At 46.8% G+C, this 24,616-nt stretch overlaps 1 protein-coding gene across 1 annotated transcript; it reads right to left on the minus strand.

Moving 5' to 3' along the window:
- Nucleotides 1-16: 16 nt before the first annotated feature.
- On the minus strand, nucleotides 17-23,927 carry Acsm5 (acyl-CoA synthetase medium chain family member 5). The gene is made up of 14 exons (XM_005323718.5): nucleotides 23,768-23,927; nucleotides 21,256-21,478; nucleotides 18,686-18,896; nucleotides 16,912-17,119; nucleotides 15,362-15,505; nucleotides 13,029-13,182; nucleotides 10,700-10,779; nucleotides 9,036-9,159; nucleotides 7,931-8,011; nucleotides 7,702-7,803; nucleotides 3,470-3,597; nucleotides 3,287-3,386; nucleotides 1,277-1,396; nucleotides 17-911 (listed from the first exon to the last, which is right to left on the minus strand). Exons 2-14 carry the CDS (start codon nucleotides 21,457-21,459, stop codon nucleotides 828-830), a joined length of 1,740 nt encoding a protein of 579 aa, XP_005323775.1. The 5' UTR covers nucleotides 21,460-21,478; nucleotides 23,768-23,927; the 3' UTR covers nucleotides 17-827.
- Nucleotides 23,928-24,616: the final 689 nt, after the last annotated feature.

The raw sequence follows: 24,616 nt of genomic DNA on the forward strand, positions 1-24,616 counted from the left end.
GGCAAGACACCAAAGATAGCAGGAGACAGTTTTATTTGGCTGTAGCCAGGTTCAGAGGGCACAGCTTTTGCTGTAATCAATGAATCCCCTGAACCCCGAGTTCAGGGAGTTTCAGAGTTCTATACCCAGCATGTAAGGGGAGGGGCTCAGAAGTTCACTGTCTGCAGAAGTTCACATAAAATCAGCTGTTTCTTTCACTGTCGTGGGCAAGTTAACCCTTCAAGGACAACACCTGAGAAGGGGAGAGCTTCATCTCCCCTTTCTTTCCCCCCCTGCCAGCTGTTACCATGGAGCCCAGTTGTAACTTCTCTTAAAAATGTAGACACCTCTGGGAAGCCCAGCTCAAGGCCAGAGGCCTTGTCTGCACATTTCTTCAAAGTACTCTACTGGATGCGTTTGTAATAACTAATAACGGGGTGTCCAGCACCTGGAGTGCTGGTATCTTCTCGGCCAGTGGCCAGGTAAACAGGGCGACACGGAAATAGGAAGTTTATCTACATTGGACTCGTTTGCTGACCGTCCTAAAATCAGCCCTGGGGAAGAGGGCTTTTCTGTGGACAAAGGGGTGCCACTTCAGGAAGATGCCCAGAACAGCCGGACAGGGGGGGACCTGAGCCGCTGAGCACGGCTAGACCGGGCCTGGCTCTGTGCTCTGGGTCAGTGATGTTCTCTGTTCCTTTCTAGGAGCATCCAGTGGTTCTGGAGATGCCCCCCCTTGGAAGCTGAGTGTCGTGGTTGATGTCTGTGAAGTTGTCAGGACGATGCTCCAAGCAGGGGCTGACCGGTGACCCCACCAGGTCCTTCTGGGGCCTTTCTGGGGTGGCACCTCATCTCCCCCATTCTTGGCTCCTCAGTTTACTCCTTTGGATCTTTCCAGAAACTGTCTTTGGCAGTTCTGAAACAAAAGCCACCTAGGGGCCCAGAACAAAAAGAAAAAACAACACTTAGAAACCATCATTTCCCCAGGAGACTTCTGCCTGGGGTCGTCACCTTCTGCCACCACATAGAAAACCTCCCATGAGTCAGGGTTTCCCCAAGTGACGGCCATCAACAGGGCCGGGCCCTGCAGCACCTGGGCTGCCAGCATTTCAGCACCACCCTCTGCATCCGGGTTAAAGGTCAGATCTTAGGGTAAGAACAAAGTGGGCTTCAGGCAGGGCCAGTGAAGAAACAGGCCAGCAACTGGGGGTGTATGGATTCCTGGCTCCCCAGTACCGGGCCCGGAACCTGTCCCAGCGTGCACCCTTCTCATTCCCCCAGAATTCCAGACACTTGCCTTCCTGGGGTACTTGTAGGGGGCGGTCACCCTTTTCACATGCTCCTGGAGTTCCCGGGTGAGTGCTTCCGGGTCGTGAGAGGAGTAGGTTGGAGAAAGAACTATAAACGCCTTTACCACCTGCAGGGGGAGAACAGAAGGGGTCAAGCCTTCCCAGAACCACGCTTCAGCCTCGTGAACGAGCACTCGCGCTTGCCAGGGCTTGGGCACGTCCAGTGAAATAGACAACACCAACTTTTCTGTCACCTTCCTTTCCAGGATCAACCGTTAGAAGCAGTGGCTTCAGGGCCCTGTTTGTTCTCAGACTAGTCCCTGTCCCTGAGGGACACCACGAGGAACCAACGTTGCTTCTCCTAAGACGCCAACATGTTGGAGACCATTTGCTTCCAGGTTTTCCTGCCCGAGAGTGAGGCATGGGTCTGCTCGGACAGGATTGAGAGAAATGGCTACCTTCAAGGGCAGGAGGCCTCTTTCAGAGGCTGCATGTCTGCCAATATGGAGCTGGACAGCTTCTGGTCCAGGTCTATCCCGAGGGACGTTCTGCACCTTGGCTTTTCCTGTCCAGGTTTCTCCTACAGGGTGTCTACTGCCAAGGAGGGGGAACTTGGTTGTGTCCCAAACTCAGACACAACCAAACATGCTTTCTGAGAAGTCCACTTGGCGGGTAGTCCATGCCCGCGTGAAACTCGGCCAACAATATCACTGTCCCTCCTGCTTCCAGAGTGGGAAGACCCTTGGGATTTCACGTTCTGGTCGGGCTGGCTTTGAGGAAGGGCTCTCCTGTACTGTGATAACAATGCACACTTGCTCTGTGCCAAGCTGCACTCAGAGAACTGCACACAGATGAGCTTGGAGCAGGCAGCCCTTGGTCACAGATCAGTTAACTCCCAGCATGCAGGACAAGGCACGGTTTTCTAGGTGTCATCTCTCCAGACCACAGATGGGACTCACACCTCCCTCCATGGAGGGATATGGAGGGGGGAATTGCCTGGCAAGGGGAGGCTGGCTCACATGCACACGCTCTGGGAGGCATCCCCTGCTGGCCTCGTTCAGCAGCTCTGACTTGAGATCTTAAGGCTGAATTTTAAATAAGAGCCCCAGATGACGCAGCTGTGAACAGTCCAGGGACCCCTGTGAGAACTGATGCTCCGGCCCTGGTGCTTCTAAAAAGGCAAGGTGAAGCAAAGCTTCCATAAGGTAACTGCTTTGGCAGGGAGCAGTGGCACACGCCTCTAATCCCAGCGGCTTGGGAGGCTGAGGCAGGAGGATCGCAAGTTCAAAGCCAGCCTCAGCAATTTGGCAAGGTCCTAAGCAACTCAGTGAGACCCCGTCTCTAAATAAAATACAAAATAGGGCTGGGGATATGGCTCAGTGGCCGAGTTTCCCTGAGTTCAATCCCTAGTACCCAAAAAAGAAAAAAAGAAATAAAAAGAAGATAACTGCTTTGTACTGAAGCATTATTTTGGATTTACAGTCAGTGAAAAGTACATGGGTCTGCATATAAAGCTCATCCTTCCTGTTCTATCTGTTTCTCTGGGACCCACAAAAAGCCATTCACATTTATCCAGTGAAAACCAAGCTTATTAACATTGGCTCATTTTTCTCTTGCTACACATATACCTATTCTGACATCCTCAAGTTGACTGTCCCTCCTGGATTACAGCTGACAGTAACCTGGTCTGGTGTACTTGCTGCTTGCTCCTCTGTGAGGAGGAAGAAACGTTTACTGGGTAGGATGGATGACAGAGCCTGTCCCTGCCACCAAGATCTCTGGTCCCATAGTCAGCGTCCTTTGGATCTAGTTCAGTGTCCACTTCAAACGATAGTGTGGCATTTTCTCTATGCGTCCCTCTAGAAAGTTTCTGTATCTCTGAAGGCACGAGGCCAATGCTTCATCAAAAAGAGTGTGTATCTGTTGGTGGCCTTTCAACTTTGTATTACTGGACAGGGTGAGGACAGGGGAATGTGGGTCAGAAGCAGGAGGCCGTGTCCCCGGGCAGGCCTGCTCACCTCCCCCCGGGTGGGGTCTGGGCTGCTGACCACCGCAGACTCCAGCACAGCGGGGTGCTCGGCAAGCGCGCTCTCCACCTCCACAGGTCCAATTCGGTAGCTGGAAAAGAAAAGGAAACTTCCAGATGGCTCCCCTCCACCCGAGGAATTTCAGAGGGAGGAGGAAAGAGTGGACACGCTGACCTCGAAGAGTTGATCACATCATCGCTTCTTCCCATGAACCAAAAGTAGCCGTCCTTGTCCATGTGGGCTCGGTCCCCTGTGATGTAGAAGTCTCCTCGTTCTGAGGCCGCCGTCTTCTCGGGATTTTCCTGAAAGACGAGGGAAGTCCATGAAGGACGTTCTGCACAGCCACCCAGGGTGTGGCTTCTTGACTGTCCCCGAAGCCCCATGCAGGAAGCTGGAGAGCCCCAGCAGCAAGTCCAGCCGTCCCCAAGACCACGCTGGCCCAAACTGCCCTCAGAGCAGGTGGCTATAGGCCTGGGAATTTGATGGAAGCTTCCAGGGAGAGATCGAGGGCAGCCACCATCGCCATCTTTAGAAGGGCGCTATCCTTGCTGAGGCTGGCTTTGAACTCGTGATCCTCCTGCCTCAGCCTCCCAAGCCACTGGGGCTAGCGTGTGCCACTGCGCCCGGCTTGGGGATTGGGAAGAAGAATCCACAGGGGAGAGGCAAGGGCCCAGGAAGGAATAAGAAGTCAAACTGTGATTCTCAAAATCTTAAAGAGAAAGCTACTGTTTGGCAATAAAAAGACACAGATTACTAATAAATACAATAACCTAGGAGACCGGCCACACGTTATGCTGGGCATAAAAGGCCAGGCTGGCAAGAGTGAATGTTTTATGATTCCACATTATATAAATGTCTTTTTTTTAATGGCAGAATTATTATGTAGTGACAATAAATAATTTACCAATTGCCAGGAGTCTGGGGTAGGGAGGATTGACCGCAAAGGAGCACAAGGGAATTTTGGGGTGACCATACAATGTTCCACAAGTGACTCTGTTGGTGGTGACACAGGTGTATATACTTGTCAAAAGTCACTGACCTTCATACTTAAGTGCATTTTATTTCAGGTAAATTATACCCCTTTCAAAAAATACACTTTGAGGGCTGAGGAAACAGTTCAGTTGGTAGAGTGTTTGCCTCGCATGCGCAAGGCCCTGGGTTCAAGACCCAGACCACAATAAATAAATGAGCAAATATAATTTGAGGGGGAAAAAAAGCAAAAAAAAAAAATCTATCAATGCCTAAAATTAATACAAACTGTAAGATATACACAGAGAAAACTTAAAACTCTACAGAATGTTGAAGAAGATATCAACAAATGGAAAGATAGAAAACATTAACAGAAATGTCAATTCTCCCCAAGTTGATTCATAGATTCAATGCAACTCCAACCAAAATGCTAACAGACATTTTCGTGGAAGTTGGCAAGGGGATTCTAAAGTGTATGGGAGGCCGAAGACTAGGTAAGATACTTTTAAGAAGTTGAATGAGAAGGAGAGATTGTCGACTAGTTGTGATGAACTCCACCTTTGTCTCTTTTGAACAACACTGGAGTGGATATCTGCACTCTCGATTTCTTTCCCTAGGAAAGCGAATCTATTCCTTATCTTAGACATAAAATGGACCCATGTGGGAGACCAACCTTGCATGTGACTGGGTCACACTCCCTGGCTGGGTGCTGAGGCTCTCAGTCACAGAAATGTGCCAGAACTTTCCCCACCCTTCTTGGGTCCGAGGGTCGCTGTCTTGTGCATGGGTGTGTCTTGCTACAGCCCCATGGGTGGAGCTATGCTCACCTGTTCCTTTGTAATATAACCTCTTGCCCTGTTTAGGATAGAATCTTCCATGGAAGTGCCTTGTGTGTCCCCTTCTCTTACTGTGCCCTTGGGTGTGGCCTACCCAGGTGTCAGTCAACCTGCTGACAGTGGACATCATGAAGATAGACTTAGCCCCCTGAAACCTGACCCCTTGCCTCATTTCAATAGCTTCTCCTCAATAAAAGGGGTCAGTGTGTGCTCTCCCTCTCTCTCTTCCTGCGGACCCTTAAGGTCGGAGGAGCCGTCACAGCGACCCCAAAGAAAAAGGTATTTGGGTCTCTTGTGTGGTTATTTCGCACAGCTCAGTCAGCCCAGTTTACCTGGAGTGACCCCTGAGCCTTTTATTTTACTGGCGAGAACAGAAACCTGGCAGACCTAGCTATATTATGTTGACATGTGCAATCTCAGCTATTTGGTAATGGCCAACAGGACTTTGAAATGTGCATGCTTATTGTGGGGGCAGAATGTGTTTAACCTGTCAATCCTGCTGAATTTCCTTCATTCACAAAGCAACCCTGGTGTAACATTTTCTATTAATTTTCCCCTCTGCCATGATTCTCATAAAAAGATTTCATATTTTTCTCTTAGTTAATGACATGGAAAGAAAATTAGTTTTTGGTGTGGGTGATGGAAAGGAAAATGCACAGAAAGTGGAGGTTCTGGTCCTGCAAATGACTTCAAAAATTACTTTAGTACTCCCTCAATGGAGTACTCACAGACCCCGAGAGATGTGTTATGTGAACTCCATGAGTGCCACTGTATACCTAGAGGCACGGAGCAGACACTCAATAAATAATGAACAATTTTTCCAAGAATGTGAATTCACTGCTTGCAAAAATATTAGAAGAAAGTATATTAAAATTTTAACCTTATTCTTGCTTAGCATGATTATTACATTTAGAAGTAAGTTTATTTATATTTATTTTTTTAATTGTAGTTGGACACAATACCTTTATTTTAATGTGGTGCTGAGGATTGAACCCAGGGCCTCTCACGTGCTAGGCAAGTGTTCTACTGCTGAGCCACAACCCCAGCAGAGATGTAAGTTTATTTTAAACAAAATAAAGCAAAAAAAAAAAAATTCTCTTGTACTGACATAAAAACCCTAAAATACAACATCACGGAAACAAATTGACTGATTTTTATCTGCTTCTTTCTGCTGAGGGACAGCTGAGGATGTGCACGAGATGGAATTTCTATAAAGCAGTTGTTATGGTTGGGTGTGTGGTGTCCTCCAAGGACTCACCAGGTGCGAGAGGAGACAAGGAGGCTCAGAGGTGAAATGATGAGCTTCTGAGAGCTTTAACCTAAGCAGTGGATTAATCCACTGCAGGCAGGTGGGGGTGGCTGGAGGAGCTAGGTCACTGGGGATGTGCCTTTGGGGTTTACATTTTGTCCCTGGTGAGTGGACTCTCTGTGATTCCTGCCTGCCATGTCCTGAGCTGCTTTCTCCCACCACATTCTTCTCCATGATGTTCTGCTTCACGTTGGGCCCAGAGCCATGGAGTCGGCTGATCATGGACTGAACCTCTGAAACCACGAGCCAAAATAAACTTTTCCTTCTTTATGATTTTTTTTTTCATATTTTAGTCACAGGGACCAAAAAGACTGACTACTTTAGCAATGGTTCTTCACCTTGGCCACACATTTGAATCCCCTGGGAAGTTGACCCACAGCATCCAAAATTCTGACTTAATCAGTCTGAGGTAGGACACAATCATCAGTAATAGCTGAATCTTCCCAGGTTTTTTTCTAAATTATTATTTGTTTGTTTTTTTAATGCACAGCCAGGTTTGAGAGTTTCATGTTAAAGAATTGGGAGAAAAATCCATCATAAATGTTGAGAGTTCCCCGGCTCCAAAGACTAATTTCCCCATCTCCCAAGAAGAGCTGTCCAGTGGTGAGCCCTGCTGGCTCACATGATCCTTACCCACCAATCAGACTAGCCCTGCTGGCTCACATGATCCTTACCCACCAATCAGACTAGCCCTGCTGGCTCACATGATCTTACCCACCAATCAGAAAGCACCCCAGCCAACTGTCAAACTGTTCAACCATTAAACTGTCATAACTGTCAAACCGCTCCCGGCTCTATAAATATGCAGAGCTGTTCTTCAACAAATGGGTACCAAGCCTTGATGGTTCTTTCAATAAATATCAGCCAAAGTGGGTATAAAGAAAAGTTAGCTACTGGTTTATTTCAGACACTGGATCTGAAATCCCAGGACCTGAGGCCTTAGCAGCAAGAAGAACCCCCAAAACTCAGCCCTGACATAAAATTGCAATTTCACCTTTGGTAAGTTCTTTCCCTCCCTGGAACTTGAATTTTCTCATCCTTAAAGTAATGAGGCCACCTGCATGTCACTTTCAAACACTGAAAGCCCACGACCTGTGTGTACAACCTGCAGGTCACTTCTCTGTGTCGCTTCCCATATCAGTAGCAGGATCTCGCTGACAACAGGAGCAACCACAACAGGAGCAACCCACTCCCTAGGACGACCTCAAGGGTTAAACAAATATTTATAAAACGTGCCGCACAAGGCTGGGCATGCAGTCACTGCTGAGAGAGTGGCCTTCCCTGTCTCTTACCAGATAGCAGTTGAAGAAACAGAAGGGCCGGGTGGGTCTGACGCGCACGGCGATATTCCCCTCTTCTCCTGGGGGCAGGATGTGGCCCTCGTCATCCACAATCTGGTGGAGGGATCACGGGGTGGTGTCTGGGCACCCTGCACAGCCAGGCCGCCCGCCCACCAGCCCAGCCTGTGCCCAGCGGGTGCGTGCGTCCTGCTCCTCGCCCGCCGTGACCGAGGTGGCCTACCTGCACGTCGTAAGGTGGGGAGGCTTTCCCCATGGACCCCGCCTTGATGGTGGAGCCTCTTGGATTAGCACAGATTACAACCTGGAAGGAACCAGAGCCCATAAGGAGCCTCATCCTCACTCCCTTTCTCCTTCTTCACTTTCTTCTCTCTCTTCCTCCTTTCCTTTTTCCTTCTGTTATGGTTTGGATAGAAGGTGTCCCCCACCCCCCAAGCCCCTGTCCTAATGCAGGAATCTTCGGAGGTGAAATGCCTGGATCGTGAGAGCTGGAGCCTAGTCAGCCCACCCTCGTTTGAAGGAACTGTCTGGATGGTGACTGTAGGAAGGTGGGTCCCTGGGAGTGTGCCCCAGAAGGGCGCATCTTCCCTGTACCCCTTTCTCCTTTCCTTCTCTTGCTTCCTGGCTGCTATGAAGGACGCAGCTTTCCTCCATATCACCTGTCCACCATGATGTTCGGCTTCACCTTGGGTCCAGAGCAATGGGTTTGGCCAACCATGGATTAAACCTTTTAAACCATGAGCCAAAATAAACTTTTCCTCCTCTAGGTTGTTCTCGTTGGGTGTTTTGGTCACGGAGTTGCAAAGCTGACAACCACACCTTTCTCCTTCCTCACTCCTATCCCCTCTTCTTCCTTTCCCTTCACCTCCCCTTCCTTCCTTCCTTCTGTCTTCTTTCCACCGGGACATTCATTTATGGAGCTCTCGAATGGGCATCTGCACATCAAGAACTTAATGTATAACTAAGCTGAAGGATTCCATTGATCTCCACATCTCTTCCCTGAGGACTATAGAAGTTGCTTCTTAGGATTTGGGGCTCTCCCCAAAACACATGTAGGCTGTTCCCATGGGGACAGACAACACCCTTGGCCAGGAGAGCTGACTTACTGGTCATGGAGTAATTGTGAAGTTACCTCTAAACCCAAAGGTTCTAGCTGATGGAGTTTTGTTAGCAGTGTTTCCACCCTGAGGACAGGGCCGTCCTGACAGGTATCAGAGAAAGGACAGACAGAAAGGCAGGAGGAGCTATGGAGCCAGGGATCTTGTCCACTGGACTGAGAGCTCAGATGGTGGTGAACTGGGGCGGGGACCTGGCCACACAGCACTCACTGTTTCGGACTGCCCGTAGCCTTCGTAAAGCTCCAGGCCCGTCTGGTTCTTCCACTTCTCCCTCACGTCAGGGTTGAGGGCTTCTCCTCCAGTCAAACAGTGTCTGAGGCTGTGAAACTGGTACCTTTCTCAAATGAGAAGACAGGTGGCCTTTTCAGGACCCCCCACTTCCACCTGCAACACCTGCCAGCAACGTGGCCCAGTCCAGACCACCCCCCCCCCCCGCCAGCACTAGGGAGTAAACATCCCTGCTTTAGAATCTTCCCCAGGGACCCCACCCTCTGGCTTTCCAGGCATGTTCCTCAGGGACAGATAATTTTTTTTTTTAATTCATTCTTAACTGAGATTGGAAACAAAACAAAACAATACCCAGAACCTACTGATTTGGGCATCACATGAGTGAGTTTCAGGTAAATTTGACAAAATAATTTAGCTAGAAACAAACTGATGGATAATAAAGTGATTGAGAGAATTACTGAATTGAAAAAGATAAAACAATTAAAATTAAGAAGATAAAAAGTGGTTCTCTGAGAATCTCCAATGGTTCAAAAATTTCTAAAGATATTAAGTTGGAAAGCAACCTCTCAGCTCAGCAAATTTTCTGAAGTGTTAAAAAGAATCAGTGATTGCAAATATACTTTTAATCATTTTCCCCTCTTTGGATCAAATTGGATGGATTGAGTTACTTAGTATTACTAAGCACTAAGTACTGAGTACTTAGAGTTATCATAGTGCTTGTGGTGATTAGTACCATTCAATCAAATTCCTTTTGAACAAATTACTCAGAACCTGTTTTCAGCTAAAAACATAATGTGGTGCTGTCCAGTAGATGGATAAATGGAATGAATTCTTATGTTTCATACTTTGAGAATCAAGTAAGATCTCCCTCTTTAAGCACTTCAGGGCCAGAGTGTGACAAGGGAAGATAAGGGGTAGGTGAAGAGAAAGACAGATTAGAATTGGTATGTTACTGAGGGGTGAGGGAATTCTCTGGTACCCCAGCAACTTGCTCTGCTTTCCAGTCGACATTGCTTTGGATTCACCCAGTAGGACAGCCATCCAGTATTTTGTCACCTTCTCTCGAGCAGGTATCTAAATAATGGCTGACTTGGGTCAGTCTGGGGTTGGGAGATAGAAGACCTACTGTGGTATGCTTGTTAGTCCCACCAGACCTATAGGTTCATTCCATAGGTGGTAAATAATAGCTCAACAATTTCTCTACTCTCACAGATAAAAACAGACACATTGCTGAGGGAATCGCCTATGGTAGGAAGAAAGCCAATGTCAAGTGTGGGAACATCAGACTGCCTTAAATCTATTTAGTTCCATTTGGATATACATTCCTGGGGTCCAGAAAAATCATCTTTGAATAGTGTCTACAAGGGATATGAGTGTGTATTCGTATGTGTGTGTGTGTGTGTGTGTGTGTGTGTGTGAAAGAGAGAGAGAGAGAGAGAGAGAGAGAGAGAGAGAGAGAGTGAGTGTGTGTGTGTGTGTGTGTGTGTGTGTGTGTGTGTGTGTAATAAAGAAAGGAGACAAATAGACATAGATAGAGGCAGAAAAAGAGAGACATAGACAAAAAGAGACACAGAGTCAGAGTTGGAGGTGGCATTCCATATATTCACATTCTTTGGCCCTCAAAGCACCAAATTGGCAGGCTATACCTTGTCAGATCCTCCTGTACAAGCAGCCGGAAGATGGTTGGGACACAGCAAAGGGTGGTTATCGGGAATGTGGAGAGAGTCTAAACAAAAACAACAGGTGGAAGATTTTAAGAGTCCTTGGGGTGGAACATCATAGACAAAGGATCAATGAACTGGTTCTTCACATCCTCATTATTGAAGAAAGAAGTAGAAAACTATGTGTGGTGCCCAGCCTCCAGCCTCCAAGGTAACCTCTAATGATCTCCGTCTCCTGGTATTTGTGCCCTTGTGGGGCCCTTCCCACACTGCACCAAATTGGTTTGTGGGACCAACAGAATTCTGTTGAGGGGCCAGATATTACTTTTGAGATTAGGTTCTATGAAGAGGATGGCCTCTGTCTTAAATATTCTCACTATTTCTGCCTCTCTTGGATTGCTCTTTCTGGAAGAAGCAAGCCACCATGCTGTGAGGACACTCAAGCAGTCCTGTGGAGGAGTATACAAATGAGGAACGGAAACCTCTGACCCAAAGCCAGTGAGGAACTAAATTGCTGAAAATCGCAAGCCAGTGTTTAAGCAGATTCTCCAGTCTAGATCAAGTCTTGAGATAACTACAATCCTAGATCATATTTTTTAAAAAAAATTATTACTGAGGCAAAATACACACAACAGAAGATTTCCTCATTTTAAGAGTACAGTTCACTGGCACTGAGTATTTACACATTGTTGAGCAACCGTGGCCATCAACTATCTGCAGAACTCTTTTGATCTTTTGAAATGGAAACTCTGTACTCATTACACAATAACTCCCCTTGACCCTCTGCCCCAATTCCTGGTAGCCACCTCCTACACTCTATGAATCTGACTACTCTAAGGACCCGATGGTAGTGGAATTATAGCATTTGTTCTTCTATGCCTGAATTCTTTCACTTAGCACAGTGTCCTCAAAGCTCATCCATGTTATAGCATCTCAGAATTTCCTTCTTTTTAAAGGCCGAATAATATTCATACAACATCTTCTTTACTCACTGATCCATTGAGGGACATTTGGGTTACTTTTACCTTTTAGTTACTGTTAATAATGCTGCTTAGGAGCTGGGGTTGTGGCTCAGTGGCAGAGCGCTTGCCTAGCATGTGTGAGGCACTGGGTTTGATCCTCAGCACCACATAAAAATAAAATAAAATAAAGGTATGGTGTCCATCTACAACTAAATATATATATATATATATATATATATATTTGAATATATACATATAATATTAATAATAATAATGCTAAGAACTTTGTGGCACCTCATTGACATCTAGGCTACAGCCTCAGGAGAGCTGCTGCTCGGGAACCACTTAGTTAAGCTACTTCCAGATTCTTGACTTTAGAAACCATGAGAGAATGAATGATTCTGTTTTAAGCTTATAAATTTTGAGTTGATTTACTACATAGCAAAAGATAATGAGTACGCTATGTCAGGGCTGGAGGCAACGGAAGGAGAAGAAACACGTGTTGGCTGATCAAGTCCTATGTAAATAACGATGCGGATGAGTTTGATAATAATAACTAACATGTGTAAAGCATGTACTATGTTCCTGGAATCACTTTATTCTTGTGACCACTTGATATAACTATGTTGTCCCTTTCTGTGCTTCAGATGGGGAGGCTGAGACTTAAGGAGTCTAGGTGAGTTTCCTAAGGCCATGCTGCTAGCTAAGAGAAGGCGTAAGGTGACAGTCCAGGTCTGACCAATGGCACAGTGTGTGCCATTAGCCACCATGTGATACAGCTTGCATCCATGCAGAGCACGGGCAGATGGGTCTTCTGATGTTTTAGGGAATGTCAGTTAGGATGTGGAGGACAGAAGAAAGCAGCCCTATTTCTTCACTGGGAGGATCAATTCTCCCTCCCTCTGAGAAGACCCTTGGAGGCTGGGCAGCAGGCCTCAGGTCTATAGTTGGGCAAAGACACCCAATCAGCAGTAGAGACAGCAGCATATGGAATTGAGAAGCGGACTCTGATTTTACCCAAGATTTTGACTAATAACTAGAGTCTCAACAGGATCATAAAAAAGAAGATGGTATAGAGAGAGAGAGAGAGAGGCAACCCAGGCAGAAAAAGATAAGATATGCAAAGGTCTAGAGAGATGCTCTTATTTATATCTAGGGATCTAGATTGAGCATGAGCAGTGATGGAAGACGGCCAGGTGGTCAGGAATGGACTACAGGAGGTCCTGGGAGACTTCCTGGTTAACATCAGCAGGAAGGAAGCCCATGGTCACCGGTTGGTGCGTTTTCTCCTACAACCTTGAAATCGACACCACACTCACCTTGTTTACACCAAAGACATAAAAGTCTCTTACATTTAGGATGACTTTGGCATTAACCCGAGGCAGTTCGTGCACAAAAATGCAAGATCCATTCGACCAAGCAGAGAAGAGAGTCCAGGCTGCCTTCACCCAACCAGTGTCGGTGGTGTTCCAGAAGATGTCTGATTCGGTCAAGGCCACCCACTGCCTGTCAAACACAGGGACAGTCAGCACCCCCAGCAATGCCTCTGACTTTACAAAGGATTACCTGACCCAGATCTCCTTATTTGGAGCCCTGATCAGACAGATCTGCACAAGTCCACTATTATCTCAACAAACATTCATTGAGCGTCTTTTATCTACCTATGATCTAGGCTAGTGGTACAGAGTTAAAATGACAGGTCTCTCTCTTCTCAATGTACCTAACTCTTTGCTGATCTCATCCAATCTCTTTTTCATCGACTTTAGACTTGCTGATCCAAATGCATCCTCAACATCTCCACTTTTAACTAATTATGGAGATGCATAATGCGCCTCTCAAGTTTCCAGTGCTGAAAATTGACTCCTGGTTTTCCTCCCACGGGCAGGCTCATTCCACCATCTTCTCCATTTCATTGATTGCCATACAACTCAGCGTTATCCTTGACCCTTGTCTCTCTCATTCCACGCTGAAACAGTCAGCAAATCTCCCTGTATCTATATTCAGAACACACTGGGAATCTTCTCTGTTCTCACCCTGTGGCTACGGCTCCCCTGGACGATCAGCACCCTTTCCTCTTAATGCACCAGCCCCTTCCTTGACCCTCCTGACACCCTTTATTCCTGGCATTTATCATCAACCCAACACAGTGTGTGAGCCTCTAGAAAAACAGCACAAAGGCATATTGTGTCACTCTTCTGTTCAAAATTTTCTGTTTCTTAAAAAAAAAAAAAATCAAACATAGACTTGCTCTGCGATTGAGCCATTCTGTTTCTGAGTGTGTCTCCCCCAAGACAAGGACTTGAACAGACATTTGCACACCTGTGTCCACAGCAACATTCATGACAACGGCTCAAGTGTGGAAGTGTCCCAAGTGTCGGCCAACAGATGAGTGCATCTAAAAAATGTTTCCTGTGCCCACCGTGGAATATTTTTTCCAGTGTTAAAAAAGTAATGAAATTTTGACAAAAACTATTACAAAATGGATGAAACTTACCATGCTAAGTGAGAGAAGCCAAGTCTCAAAACCAAAGAGCAAATATTACATAAAGGCAAATTTACATGAAGTACCTGGAGTGTTCAAATGCATACAGATGGAAAGTACAAGAACAAGAGTAGGCTCCTAATTGGAGTAAGTTATATTCCATATGTGTACAATATGTCTGAGGCCGGAAGGTCATAAATTCAAGGTCAGCCTCAGCACCCTAGCGAGGCCCTAAGCAACTCAGGGAGACCCTGTCTCTAAATAAAATATAGAAAAGGGTTGGAGATGGGGCTCAGTGGTTAAGCACCCCTGGATTCAATCCCCAGTACAAAAAATAAAAATAAATAAATAAATAAAACCCACACTCTAATGTCATGTATATCTGGGGGGTAAGGGAGAGGGAACTGGGCAGTTATTGCCTGCTAAGTGGAGTTTCTGTTTCAAAATCTATTTTAAAAGTTATAGACGGTAGTGACAGTTGTAAAAAAAAAATGTGAGTCTATTTAAGGATAGTCAATGATACACTTAAAATGTTTAAAGTGCTAACTTTGGCTAGCAAAAAGGATTTTGAATATTTTCATCATAAATAAATGATAACCGACTGAGGATGTGGATAGGTTCACCATGACCTGAACATTCCACAACATATTTTTGTGTATGGAAATGTCACATGGTACATAGGTATGATTTTATGTATTGGCTAAAATTATTTTTTAATAATGGCAAATTTTATATTATGCATATTTTGCCACACTTTAAAATAAAACCCTCCAATGGCTTTTCACATTACTCAGAATAAAGTCCAAACACCCTAGGACCCTACCTGATTTGTACTATCATTGCTTCTTTTCCTTTTCTCTCTCTTTCTTTCTCCTTCCTTCCTTCCTTCCTTCCTTCTTTCTTTCTGAACCTCGGGGTGCTTTACCACTGAGGCACATCCCAGCCCTTTTAAAAAATATATTTTATTTAGACACAGGGTCTCGCTGAGTTGCTAAGGGCCTCGCTAATCTGCTGAGGCTGGCTTTGAACCCGCGGTCCTCCTGCCTCAGCCTCCAGAGTTGCTGGGATTACAGGCCTGTGCCACCGCACCCCTCTTTTCTCATTGCTTTCTGACCTCAGTTCCTGCCGCTCTCCCCTTCACACACCCCTGCTCACTCATGCACGCTCTGCTCTTGCACCCCCTAGACAAGCCGTGCCCAGTACCTTCCACTGGCCACAAAGCCCAGCCCGTAGCTGCCCTGGGAGTGCTCGACCATCTTGGGGTTCCCGGTAGTTCCGCTGGTGAAGTAGATGGCCAGGGCATCTCGACTCTTGGTCTGCACACACTTGTGCTCTGCAGATGCCTCTCTGGAAAATGTAAAAACATGGGGTGGAACTCCCAAGAGTGGACACAGGGAACAGGGACCATATTTTTTAACATTTCAATAAATACATGTGAGGTGCTGCTTCAAGAAAGTGGCAGCTCGGGCCATCTACAGCCACTTCCTCTCATGATGACCCTTTTGCAGACAAGGAAACTGGAGCTCAACATGATTAAGTGACTCACTCAAAGAGCCCCCTGTTCTTGGAGCATGGAGTGAGAGGTTTGCATATCCACGTGCCTCATTCAGCACTTTTAGGCATGACCCCATCCCACCTCAATTCCTAAGGACTTAGAACTACTTCTAAAGGTTTTCCCCAAACTTGGGAGTTTGAGATTTGGTTAATTCCCAAGGTTTTGTGATTTGGAGAATCAGCTAATTTGTGGTTCATGGTTCTCAACCCTGAATGCATCTTGGAATCCCCAGGTAAGTTTTTTAAAAGAAATACCATTACCCGGGCCCCACCTTGGACAGATGAAATCAGAATCTCAATGCTTTTTAAGCTCCTCAGGAAATTCTACTAACAGCTACAATTGAGAACCACTGGTCTGGGCCAAGCTGGCAATATATCAAAATCACATGGGCTGATTTAAAAAAAAAATACAGATTCCAGGAGCTCTGCCTCATATATGTCTGGTTAACTATGTCAGCTATGGGACCTTTGGATCCATATTTTAAACAGAACCCAGGGAAATCTGGTCTGATGAACATTTGTGACTTGATAGTTCCAGGCTCTGAGGGTCCCCTTTTGGATGCCGGCCTCTAATCTGGAGAGAGGTTTCCACCAAGTCCTTGCTTCAGGGGAGATGTGACTGTGGCTCCATCCCAACACTTATTTAACTATTTTTTTTAGCATCTTGGGTCCGTCACTTCACTTTTGCAAATCTTTTTTCCTCACTTGTAAAATTGTGTGACATTGCAACTCCTAAGGTATTTTTCAAGATTATTAATTACTGCGTTCTGAGCACCAAACACAAAGCTTGACACAAAATAGATGTTCATTAAACCTTTCCCTGCACAAAGGAATGGAGGTGACTGCTTACCTAAGCACACGATGCATGCACTTATTTTATTATCGGCCGGCTGTGTACCGAAGGCATGGCATAGGTCAGCTCCTCCACACTGATAGCTCCAATAACTACTGCCAACAGTGTACAAGAAACAAGGCATAGGAAAGCTCGTGACGCATTGATTACTGACTGAGTGAGTGACCTGGAACATTCAGATGGTCCCAAGGATTCTATCTCAGACCATTCTGGCTTCCAAGGTGAATGTCGCTCTCTGAGTCACTTTGTGTGCAGTCGGCAATGCCTTCTGTGGTCTCTTGTTGGCTAAAGGGGAAATGCCTCGACTTCTTTGTCATTGTCATTGTCCAAGGGAGCCTCGACTCACCGCAGGAGTTCCCTGAAGTTCATCCAGCCTGGGCGACCGCTGTCCGACACCAGGAGCTTGACCCGGAGGGAGGGGCAGTCAGCACTGATGGCGTCCACCTGCGGAGCCAGGGCGTCACTGGTGATAATGGACTTGGCCCTGGATGTCTGCAGCCGGTACTTGAGGTCCTTCTCCGTCAGCTGGGAGACGCCAGGAATCATGACAACACCTGGCATCACGCACAGAGAGAGGACGTTGGCTCAACATCAGGGAAGACCCCGTTTGCGGGAACCAGAGATGGTCACAGGAAGGAGGGGACTGGGGCGCCCGAGCTGGAAGAGGGGCCGGTAACGAGGATAAAGAAATCCAAAAATGCTCCTGGAGCTTTGGCTTGTAGAGGAGCTTGATGTATCTTATTTAATTCGCATAACCTTGGGAAGTGCATGCTACTTGATACCTATTTTGTAGATTAAAAAAAACCCCTAAGTTTTAGAACTGTATGCCTTAAATAAATTAAGTAACTTGCCCAAGAGCACCTAGCTAATAACTTGTAAAGCTGGAGTTCAAAGCCAAGCAGCTGTAAATCTTGAGTGCACGATCTTGATTGCACTGTATTACCTGAGAGAGCACCGAGCTGGGGGGTGGGGGGTTCAGTGCTTTTAAATGAAATACCTCAATGCAACCTTCTGTTGGGCGTGGGTTACTTGCTGGTATAAGGGAGGGACGAGCTGGGGGATCCTGGACCCCCATATGGCTTCAATCAAAGCTGATTCCATCCTCTCCCAAGAGGAAGAGGAGAGGAAGCAGGAAACCAGGTGTCAATTCTAACCAGGCTCAGAATGTCCATGGTCAACATTTCCTGGAGCCCAACACTCTGATTTCACAAAGGAGAGGAAACGGATCCTAAAAGATCCGTGCCCCGGCTGCATCCAGTTATTGAGGGCAGAAGAGAGAGGAAGGGGCCAGTCACAAGCAGCACGAGAGCCCCACCAGGGTCCTTGCCCTTTGCGGGATTTAGAGCCCAGCACGACCACGTGGAGCTGACCGGTGGGATTCCTCAGTCCACCTCCACGTTTTAGTTTTTTCCAGGAGCCAGTCTGCCCCACCTAGGGTTTTGGTGGTGGTGCTTTGAGGAAGAGAGGTAACAAAAGAGTATAAGGAGAAAATGGGTGTAACCTGCACAGGACATCAGCTTGGGTGTCTTCTAAAGAGTTGGAGAGGATGTCAGACTTGATGTGTTAAAATGGTGTGTGGTTTCCTTGTTCTTTTTAACAATTTGCCATTTATTTACTTGGTGCTGGGGTTCAAGTCCAGAGCTAAGCATACCTTTTACACCACGCTGTACCCACGGGCTATATACCCATTTATTTTTTCTTGCCTTTTTTTTCCATATTTTTTTATTGGTTCATTATAGTTGTATATAATGGTGGGATTTGTTGTGGTTTGGGGTTATTTTATTTGGACCTCAAAGAGAAGGATGACTATATACAATTGGAGGGACAGGAAATTTAGGTAAAAAAAAATAATAATAACAACCCAAAGGGAAATTTCGATCATGCCAACCACTTCACCCCATGACTGGCACATAGCAGTTGCTCAAGAAAAGCACAGGGGTGCCTTATACTTTGGCCCATAGGAAAGGACCTGCTTTTATGTATTGCTTGGGGGTCTTGCCCTTGGCTGCAGTCAAGATGGTGATGGTTGGGCAGACAGAATGCCACACGGCACTCAGGATGCCGTGGGCCTCTGGCCAATAGGGTCAGCCCTGACTGGAACCCCAGCCCTGCCCACTGACCTGTGCGCATGCAAGCCACGCTGGCCAGCCACCACTCTGGAAGCCGTGGGAGCACCAGCATCATTCTGTCCCCGGGCTGCAAGCCACACGCGCTCGCCAGGATGTTGGCTGCCTTCCTGGACCAATGTCCCAGCTCCTCAAAGCTCCATTTGACCTCCTTTCCTTTACCATCCACCCACCAGAATGCAGGATTCGGGGGCCGGTGCCCAGCCTAGATGGTGGTGCAGGAAGAAGAAAAAGTAGAAATCCTTCATTAGAACTTTTTTTTTAATTCATTTTTACTTTTTTTACTATAGTTAAGACATTCAATATATTTATAAGGCTCAGAAATCAAGGTGATACAGAAAGACACTTATGGAGAAGGACTGTTCCCTTCCTCGGGCCTCTCTACCCTGTTCCCCACTTCACCTCCCTTTCACTAATAATAAAACCAGTTTTACTGGTTTCTTCCAGATCTTTCTAGTGTTTCTTTAGGCAATCATTAGTATATCTTTTCCCCAAACCATTTTTTTTTTTTTGTGCTGGGATTGAATCCAGGAGTGTTTAAACACTGAGCCACATCCCCAAACCTTTTTAACATTTTTTTAAAAAAAATTTAGAGACAGCGTCTCGCTGAGTTACTTAGGGCCTCATCAAGTGGCTGAGGCTGGCTTTGAACTCATGATTCTCCTGCCTCAGTCTCTGGAGCCGCTGGGACCCACACCATCTTCTTTAATGCAAAAGATATTCCTTTTTTTGAAATATATCCCTATCTATTCCTCTTTTTGAAATTGAAATATTGTTCATCTACCACTAAAGTCATCAAAGTTCACAATTCTTTGGCTTTTAGTATATTCTGCAAGGTTGCAGAACCATCAACACTATCTAATCTCAAAATATTTTCATTATCCTAAATAGAAACAGTGTACAAATTAGCAACTCTACCTTGGCCTTCACCTCTTGTTTGCTCAATAACCTCCAGGTCAGACCAAGGTGAGAGCTTATGGTTTTTTTTAGGTCTTTCTTGAGCATGTGCAAAGTCCTGGGAGTGTACAGAGTTCAACTTGGGATGTCGCTTCTGAGATTCCCAGGAACATATTGGAGATTTTCAAAGCTCCTAGAGATATGTCATTCCCTACCTTCTCATTTTTGGCTTTTGGTTTGTCTGTTGCTTGCCCCGACTGGGATCCACCCCATCATGTAACCACAAAGTTAAAACACTTGTCTGTACTTGTTTTTGACCAATGGACTCCAGGGAAAAGTCTTTTCTGATTGGTTGACGTCTGAGTCAGGTCAAATACAAATAACCTTGAAAATGAGGTTTTCCAAAAGAACCACCAGACTGTTTGAATAATGATAATTCTTTGGGAATGAATTTTGGAAAAGGTCCCAGCTCCATTCTGCTTCCTCTCTGGCTTCCGGAAGGCCTGGGAATGAGGATATGGTTTGACAAGGTGACCATGTCACTGTCGAGTGGGGGTTTGGACCCAGGAGTGGGGAAAAGGCCACATGGCTTGCCATTCTTGCCGATTGGGCCAGTCCTTGGATGCAGACTCCCTGGTTGCTGTAGTATCTGGTTGGTTTCTGGAGTCTAAGGAAGTTGATTCCCACAATTTCTCTTGTTGCTTTTATGAAGCAGAGAGTTTGGGGAAGGTCCTGACTCCCCCATTTTGCTGACTTAATCCTGCTTGTTTGTTTTTTGGATCATCAGAAGGTCTCTGATGACAAAAAGAGCTGAGACTTTGTAGGCAGAAACGGAGCCTCAGGGCTGCGATTTTCACATTGGTTCCCGATTCAACTCTCACAGGAACTCTGAGTGCCATAAGGGGTGACTCCCATTTTACAGGTGAGAAAACTGAGACCTAGAAAGCTTAGGCAGCGTGTCCAAGGTCACACTTCCAGTGAGCCACGTCCACCTGACGGCAAAGCCAGCCTTTAATCTTGTCCCCTCATTCACCTCCCTGAGCTTCACGGTATTCACCAGCAGTACTCACCATATCTGCTCCTGCTGGTGTGGACCTCATTGTTTCTTTAAACAAGGTTATCTTAAAATGAACACCAATACATTTCTTTGACATTAAAATTTCTATTCCTTTATCCATGAAATGTTTTATTTTAACATAAATACAATACAGAAAGGGAGCTAGACGCAGGAGGAAGTTATGTCACTCAGCTCTGTGTATCTGCTAGGATCTGTGAAAAGCGTTGAGCCTGAACCCCACTTTCTCTTTATTTAGAAGGGAGTGAATGAGAGTGAGAGAAACATTGAAGACAGAATAGCCACAAGGCAAAACTTCCTCTTTTCCTTGATGACAGTTATTGGAAGGGAATCAAGAGAGGGCATAGCTGGCTCCTGGTATGATTTGGACTCAGAAATGTGATACACCTCCAGGATGAGGCAAGGGTATTTACAGCTGGTAACACTTAGTCATAATTTTCCCTAAGGCTTAAAAGCTAACAATTTAAATTTTAGGATCTGCAAAGTTCCAAAGTCAAAATTTCCAAATCAACCCGAGAGTCTCGAGTCTCATCGGGGTGGTGGGGGCAGCCTCAGATACCCTCAAGGGGCCCCAGGACAGGATGGGATTCACCTTCTCCAGCTGACTCCACACATCCAGCACATCATGGGCAAAGTTGAAGTGCTCGGGCACCGGCTGCCTCCCCAGACTGATGGCTTCCCAGGTGCGCACGATCTTCTGAGGGGCAGGGAGAGGTGACAGGTGCCCATGAGAGCCGCAGAACCCCCGGGAGCTCTTGAGCGCCTGGAGGACCCTGCATCTCAGCCACAGCCTCATGTCGTCTGTTGCCTCTTGCCTGTCACCAAAGAGAGGAGAGAGGCCATCATCTGAATCCTGCGTCGGGGGGGTTGGGAGAACCCTGTGGCCAGCCCTGAGGGTGACTGCTGCTCATACTGGACACAGTGTGGGAATCCAGGCTCAGTTCAGTTACGTGACATTGGTCATTTCCCCTTCTCTGAGTCTGAGGCCCACCCCTCCCTCCTCTCTCATCTCTCATTACTTGTGGGTCTTTGTGGGCCTGAGGTCCTTAACTCCAAGCCCACTTCTCAAAGCCAAGTCTAAAAGGAATCCCTCTCATGTTTGTTGTTATATTTAAAAAAAAAAAACTCTTAAAATACATTGTTAATTGACACATAGTAATTCAACACATTGGTGGGGCACAGTGTGACATTTCAAAAAATGGATACAATTGGGTAATGATCAGTTAGGGTGACTGGCATAGTCATTACTTAGATAGTCATCATTCCTTTGTGTTGGAGCATTCACAATCCTCTCTGTTAATTATTAATTATTCCCTCTAATACCCTTTGACCGATCCTGAACTGGCCTGGCTCAGCCAAAGAGAGCTCTCTGGCAGCAGAAACAGAACATGAACCACACACCCAACTTAGAACTTTCTAGTACTTTCACGAAGAAGAGTAAAAAGAAACAGGTGATATTTATCATAATGTCTTCTTAAGCCAGGTATATGGAAAATATTTTCATTTCCATACGGAATCAGTGTGAAAGCAAAGGATTAAAGAGGTGAGGTAATAGTGTGGATCTGGATTATTCCCCAGAGGTTCCCCGTGTTGAGGGCTTGGTTCCCAAAGTGGCAATGTTCAAAGGCGGGGCTTTGGGGAGTGATGGATCATGAGGGCTCTGCCATCAGTGGGGATTCACAGCTGAGTGGATTATCAGGAGGTGGTGGAGACTGCAGGAGGAAGACGGTCCCTGGGGTCATGCCCAAGCAGGGTACATCTTGTATATCCCAGGCCCTTTCTCTCTTTCTCTTCCTCCATCCTCACTTCCTGGTGGCCATGAGCTGAGCAGCTTTGCCCCCTGCCATGATGCTGTGCCTTACCCTGGGCTCAGATACCATGGAGACAGCCAATCGTGAACCCAAACCTCTGAAACCATGAGCCCAAATAAGTTTTTCCTCCTTAAAGTTGGTTTCCTTAGTTATTCTGATTCAGCAATGAAAATGTAATGAACACAGGTATTTTGCCTTTTCTTATACTAAATCCCTGAAAGGCAATATGCATTTCCCCCCTAACAAGCACACCCCAATTTGGACAGGCCACACTTTGAGTACTCAAGAGTCACAGGTGGGCAGTGACACGGTACTGCGCAGGGCTGTTTTGGTGTCCTGCTACTAAAAGGATGGTCTCTGGACCAGCTCCACCATCTGGGCACTTGTGAAACTGCAGAGCCTCAGTCTCCACCCCACACCTGTGGAACTAGAATCCGCAGGTCAGCTGGATCCCCAGATGTATTGAGTGCTCATCAAAGTTCTAGAAGCGGTGGCCTAGGGGCTGCGTCCCCAGTTTCAGTTCTCCCTGACAAGTTCCTCTTGGTAATAATAACCGAATATGGCAATAACAACAATTACAATACTTCACAACAACCAGGAAATCCAACCGCACTACCATGCATCGAAGGCTCACTGTATTCCAAGCACTTTGAAAATGCTTTATAAATATTATTTCATTAAAACATTTATGATACCCCTATGATATAAATATCATTTTCTCTATTTTGCAGATAAAGAAAAAGAGGCACATAAAGAAAATAAAGAAAAGGCAGAAGTAACTTTTCACCTCACCTCTCAGCCTCCCAGCCTCCCGGCCTCCCAGCCTCCCGGCCTCCCGGCCTCCCAGCCTCCCAGCCTCCCAGCCTCCCAGCCTCCCAGGCTCAGCTATGGCCACTAATTCTGGGCCTGAGGCCCTGGAGATTCTCTCCCTTCCCCTCCTAATGGCTCCTAAATTCTGTCCCAAGCCTGTGTCTTGGCTTTGCACCCCTGGATTTCCTAGATTTAATTTTTTTTTGTACCAGAGATTGAACCCCAGGGTGCTTAACCACCGAGCCCCATCTCCAACCCTTTTTAATCTTTTATTTAGAGACAGGGTCTCCATGGGTTGTTTTAGGGCCTCACTCAGCTGCTGAGGCTGGCTCTGGACTCAGCCTCCCGGAGCTTCCAGGATTACAGGCGTGCACCACTGCTCCCAGCTGGATTTCCTATTTCTTCACAGCTGCAGATTAGAATCCCCGGCCTCCCTCTGTGGTTTCCCAAGGCCATTCGGTGGAGGATTTCTCGCCAGGTTACCTTGTTCTTGGACCCAGGAAATGCAGAAGGCGTCTGTGTTCTGGTCCTGCTAAAGGGTAGACCTGAGAGCCCTTAGCAATTCCTTCTTCAAGCAAGTTGCTGACTCACAGGGAACTTTGGCCTCAGAGGGAGCCACGAGAGGGCAGGTCCTGGAGCCAGCTGCTCAGGACACTGGGTCCCTGCCAGGCAGCACTCCAAGTTCCCTCCAGCGTGGACTCCTGCCTACTGTTGGGTGTTCCCTGGGGACAGTTTGCCAACCAATCCAAAAGGACAAGGAGGACATTGTTCTGTTGAAACAGAAAGGATACAGTAGTGGGCATGACAGGGGCCAGGCCTCGCCCACTCTCTGCTCATGACCCTCCTGTCCATGGAGAAAGTCACGGAGGGGTGGCCCCGGATTAGCAGGGGTTGCATGTGAACGCACAGTGGCCCCCAGGGTCTCGTGGGGCATCTCTGAGGTGATGCGATTGTGCTCCATCTGGGTGATACAGCCACACAGCTCTATGAATTCACTAAAAATAATGACGGTGACAGTGCCGACTGTACTACACCAAGTAAGATGGTAAAGAGCCACCCACAGGCCACCTCATCCCACGTCACTTCCTGCCATCTTTCCTCTTCTCGTCTTCTTGCTCTTTCTGCTCTAGCCACACTGGCCCTGCTGTCCCCTGAGGATCTGGCTGAGGGCTGGGACACCTTCTCTGAGGACAGCAGCAGCCACTGTGGCCCTGACTTGGCGGGTTTCCCAGGACCTGTTGCCGGGAACTCCTGCCAGCCCGGGGTGCACTCCTGTGCCTCTGCGGGGCTGGCTGTGTGTGCCCTGGTCACCACCTCCCCGAGACCAGCTCT

Source organism: Ictidomys tridecemlineatus, chromosome 10, assembly GCF_052094955.1.
Source record: "Ictidomys tridecemlineatus isolate mIctTri1 chromosome 10, mIctTri1.hap1, whole genome shotgun sequence".
In the NCBI taxonomy this organism is placed as follows: Eukaryota; Metazoa; Chordata; class Mammalia; order Rodentia; family Sciuridae; genus Ictidomys; species Ictidomys tridecemlineatus.

What these genes read in the sequence shown, in the direction of transcription:
- Acsm5 (XM_005323718.5), bottom strand. Translation starts at nt 21,459, where the DNA reads ATGAGGCTGTGGCTGAGATGCAGGGTCCTCCAGGCGCTCAAGAGCTCC. An exon ending in TGTGGAGTCAGCTGGAGAAG is followed by an intron (nt 18,897 to 21,255) that starts GTGAATCCCATC and finishes ACCACCATCTAG; the next exon opens with GCTGGGCACCGGCCCCCGAA. An exon ending in AACTTCAGGGAACTCCTGCG is followed by an intron (nt 15,506 to 16,911) that starts GTGAGTCGAGGC and finishes TACATTTTCCAG; the next exon opens with AGAGGCATCTGCAGAGCACA.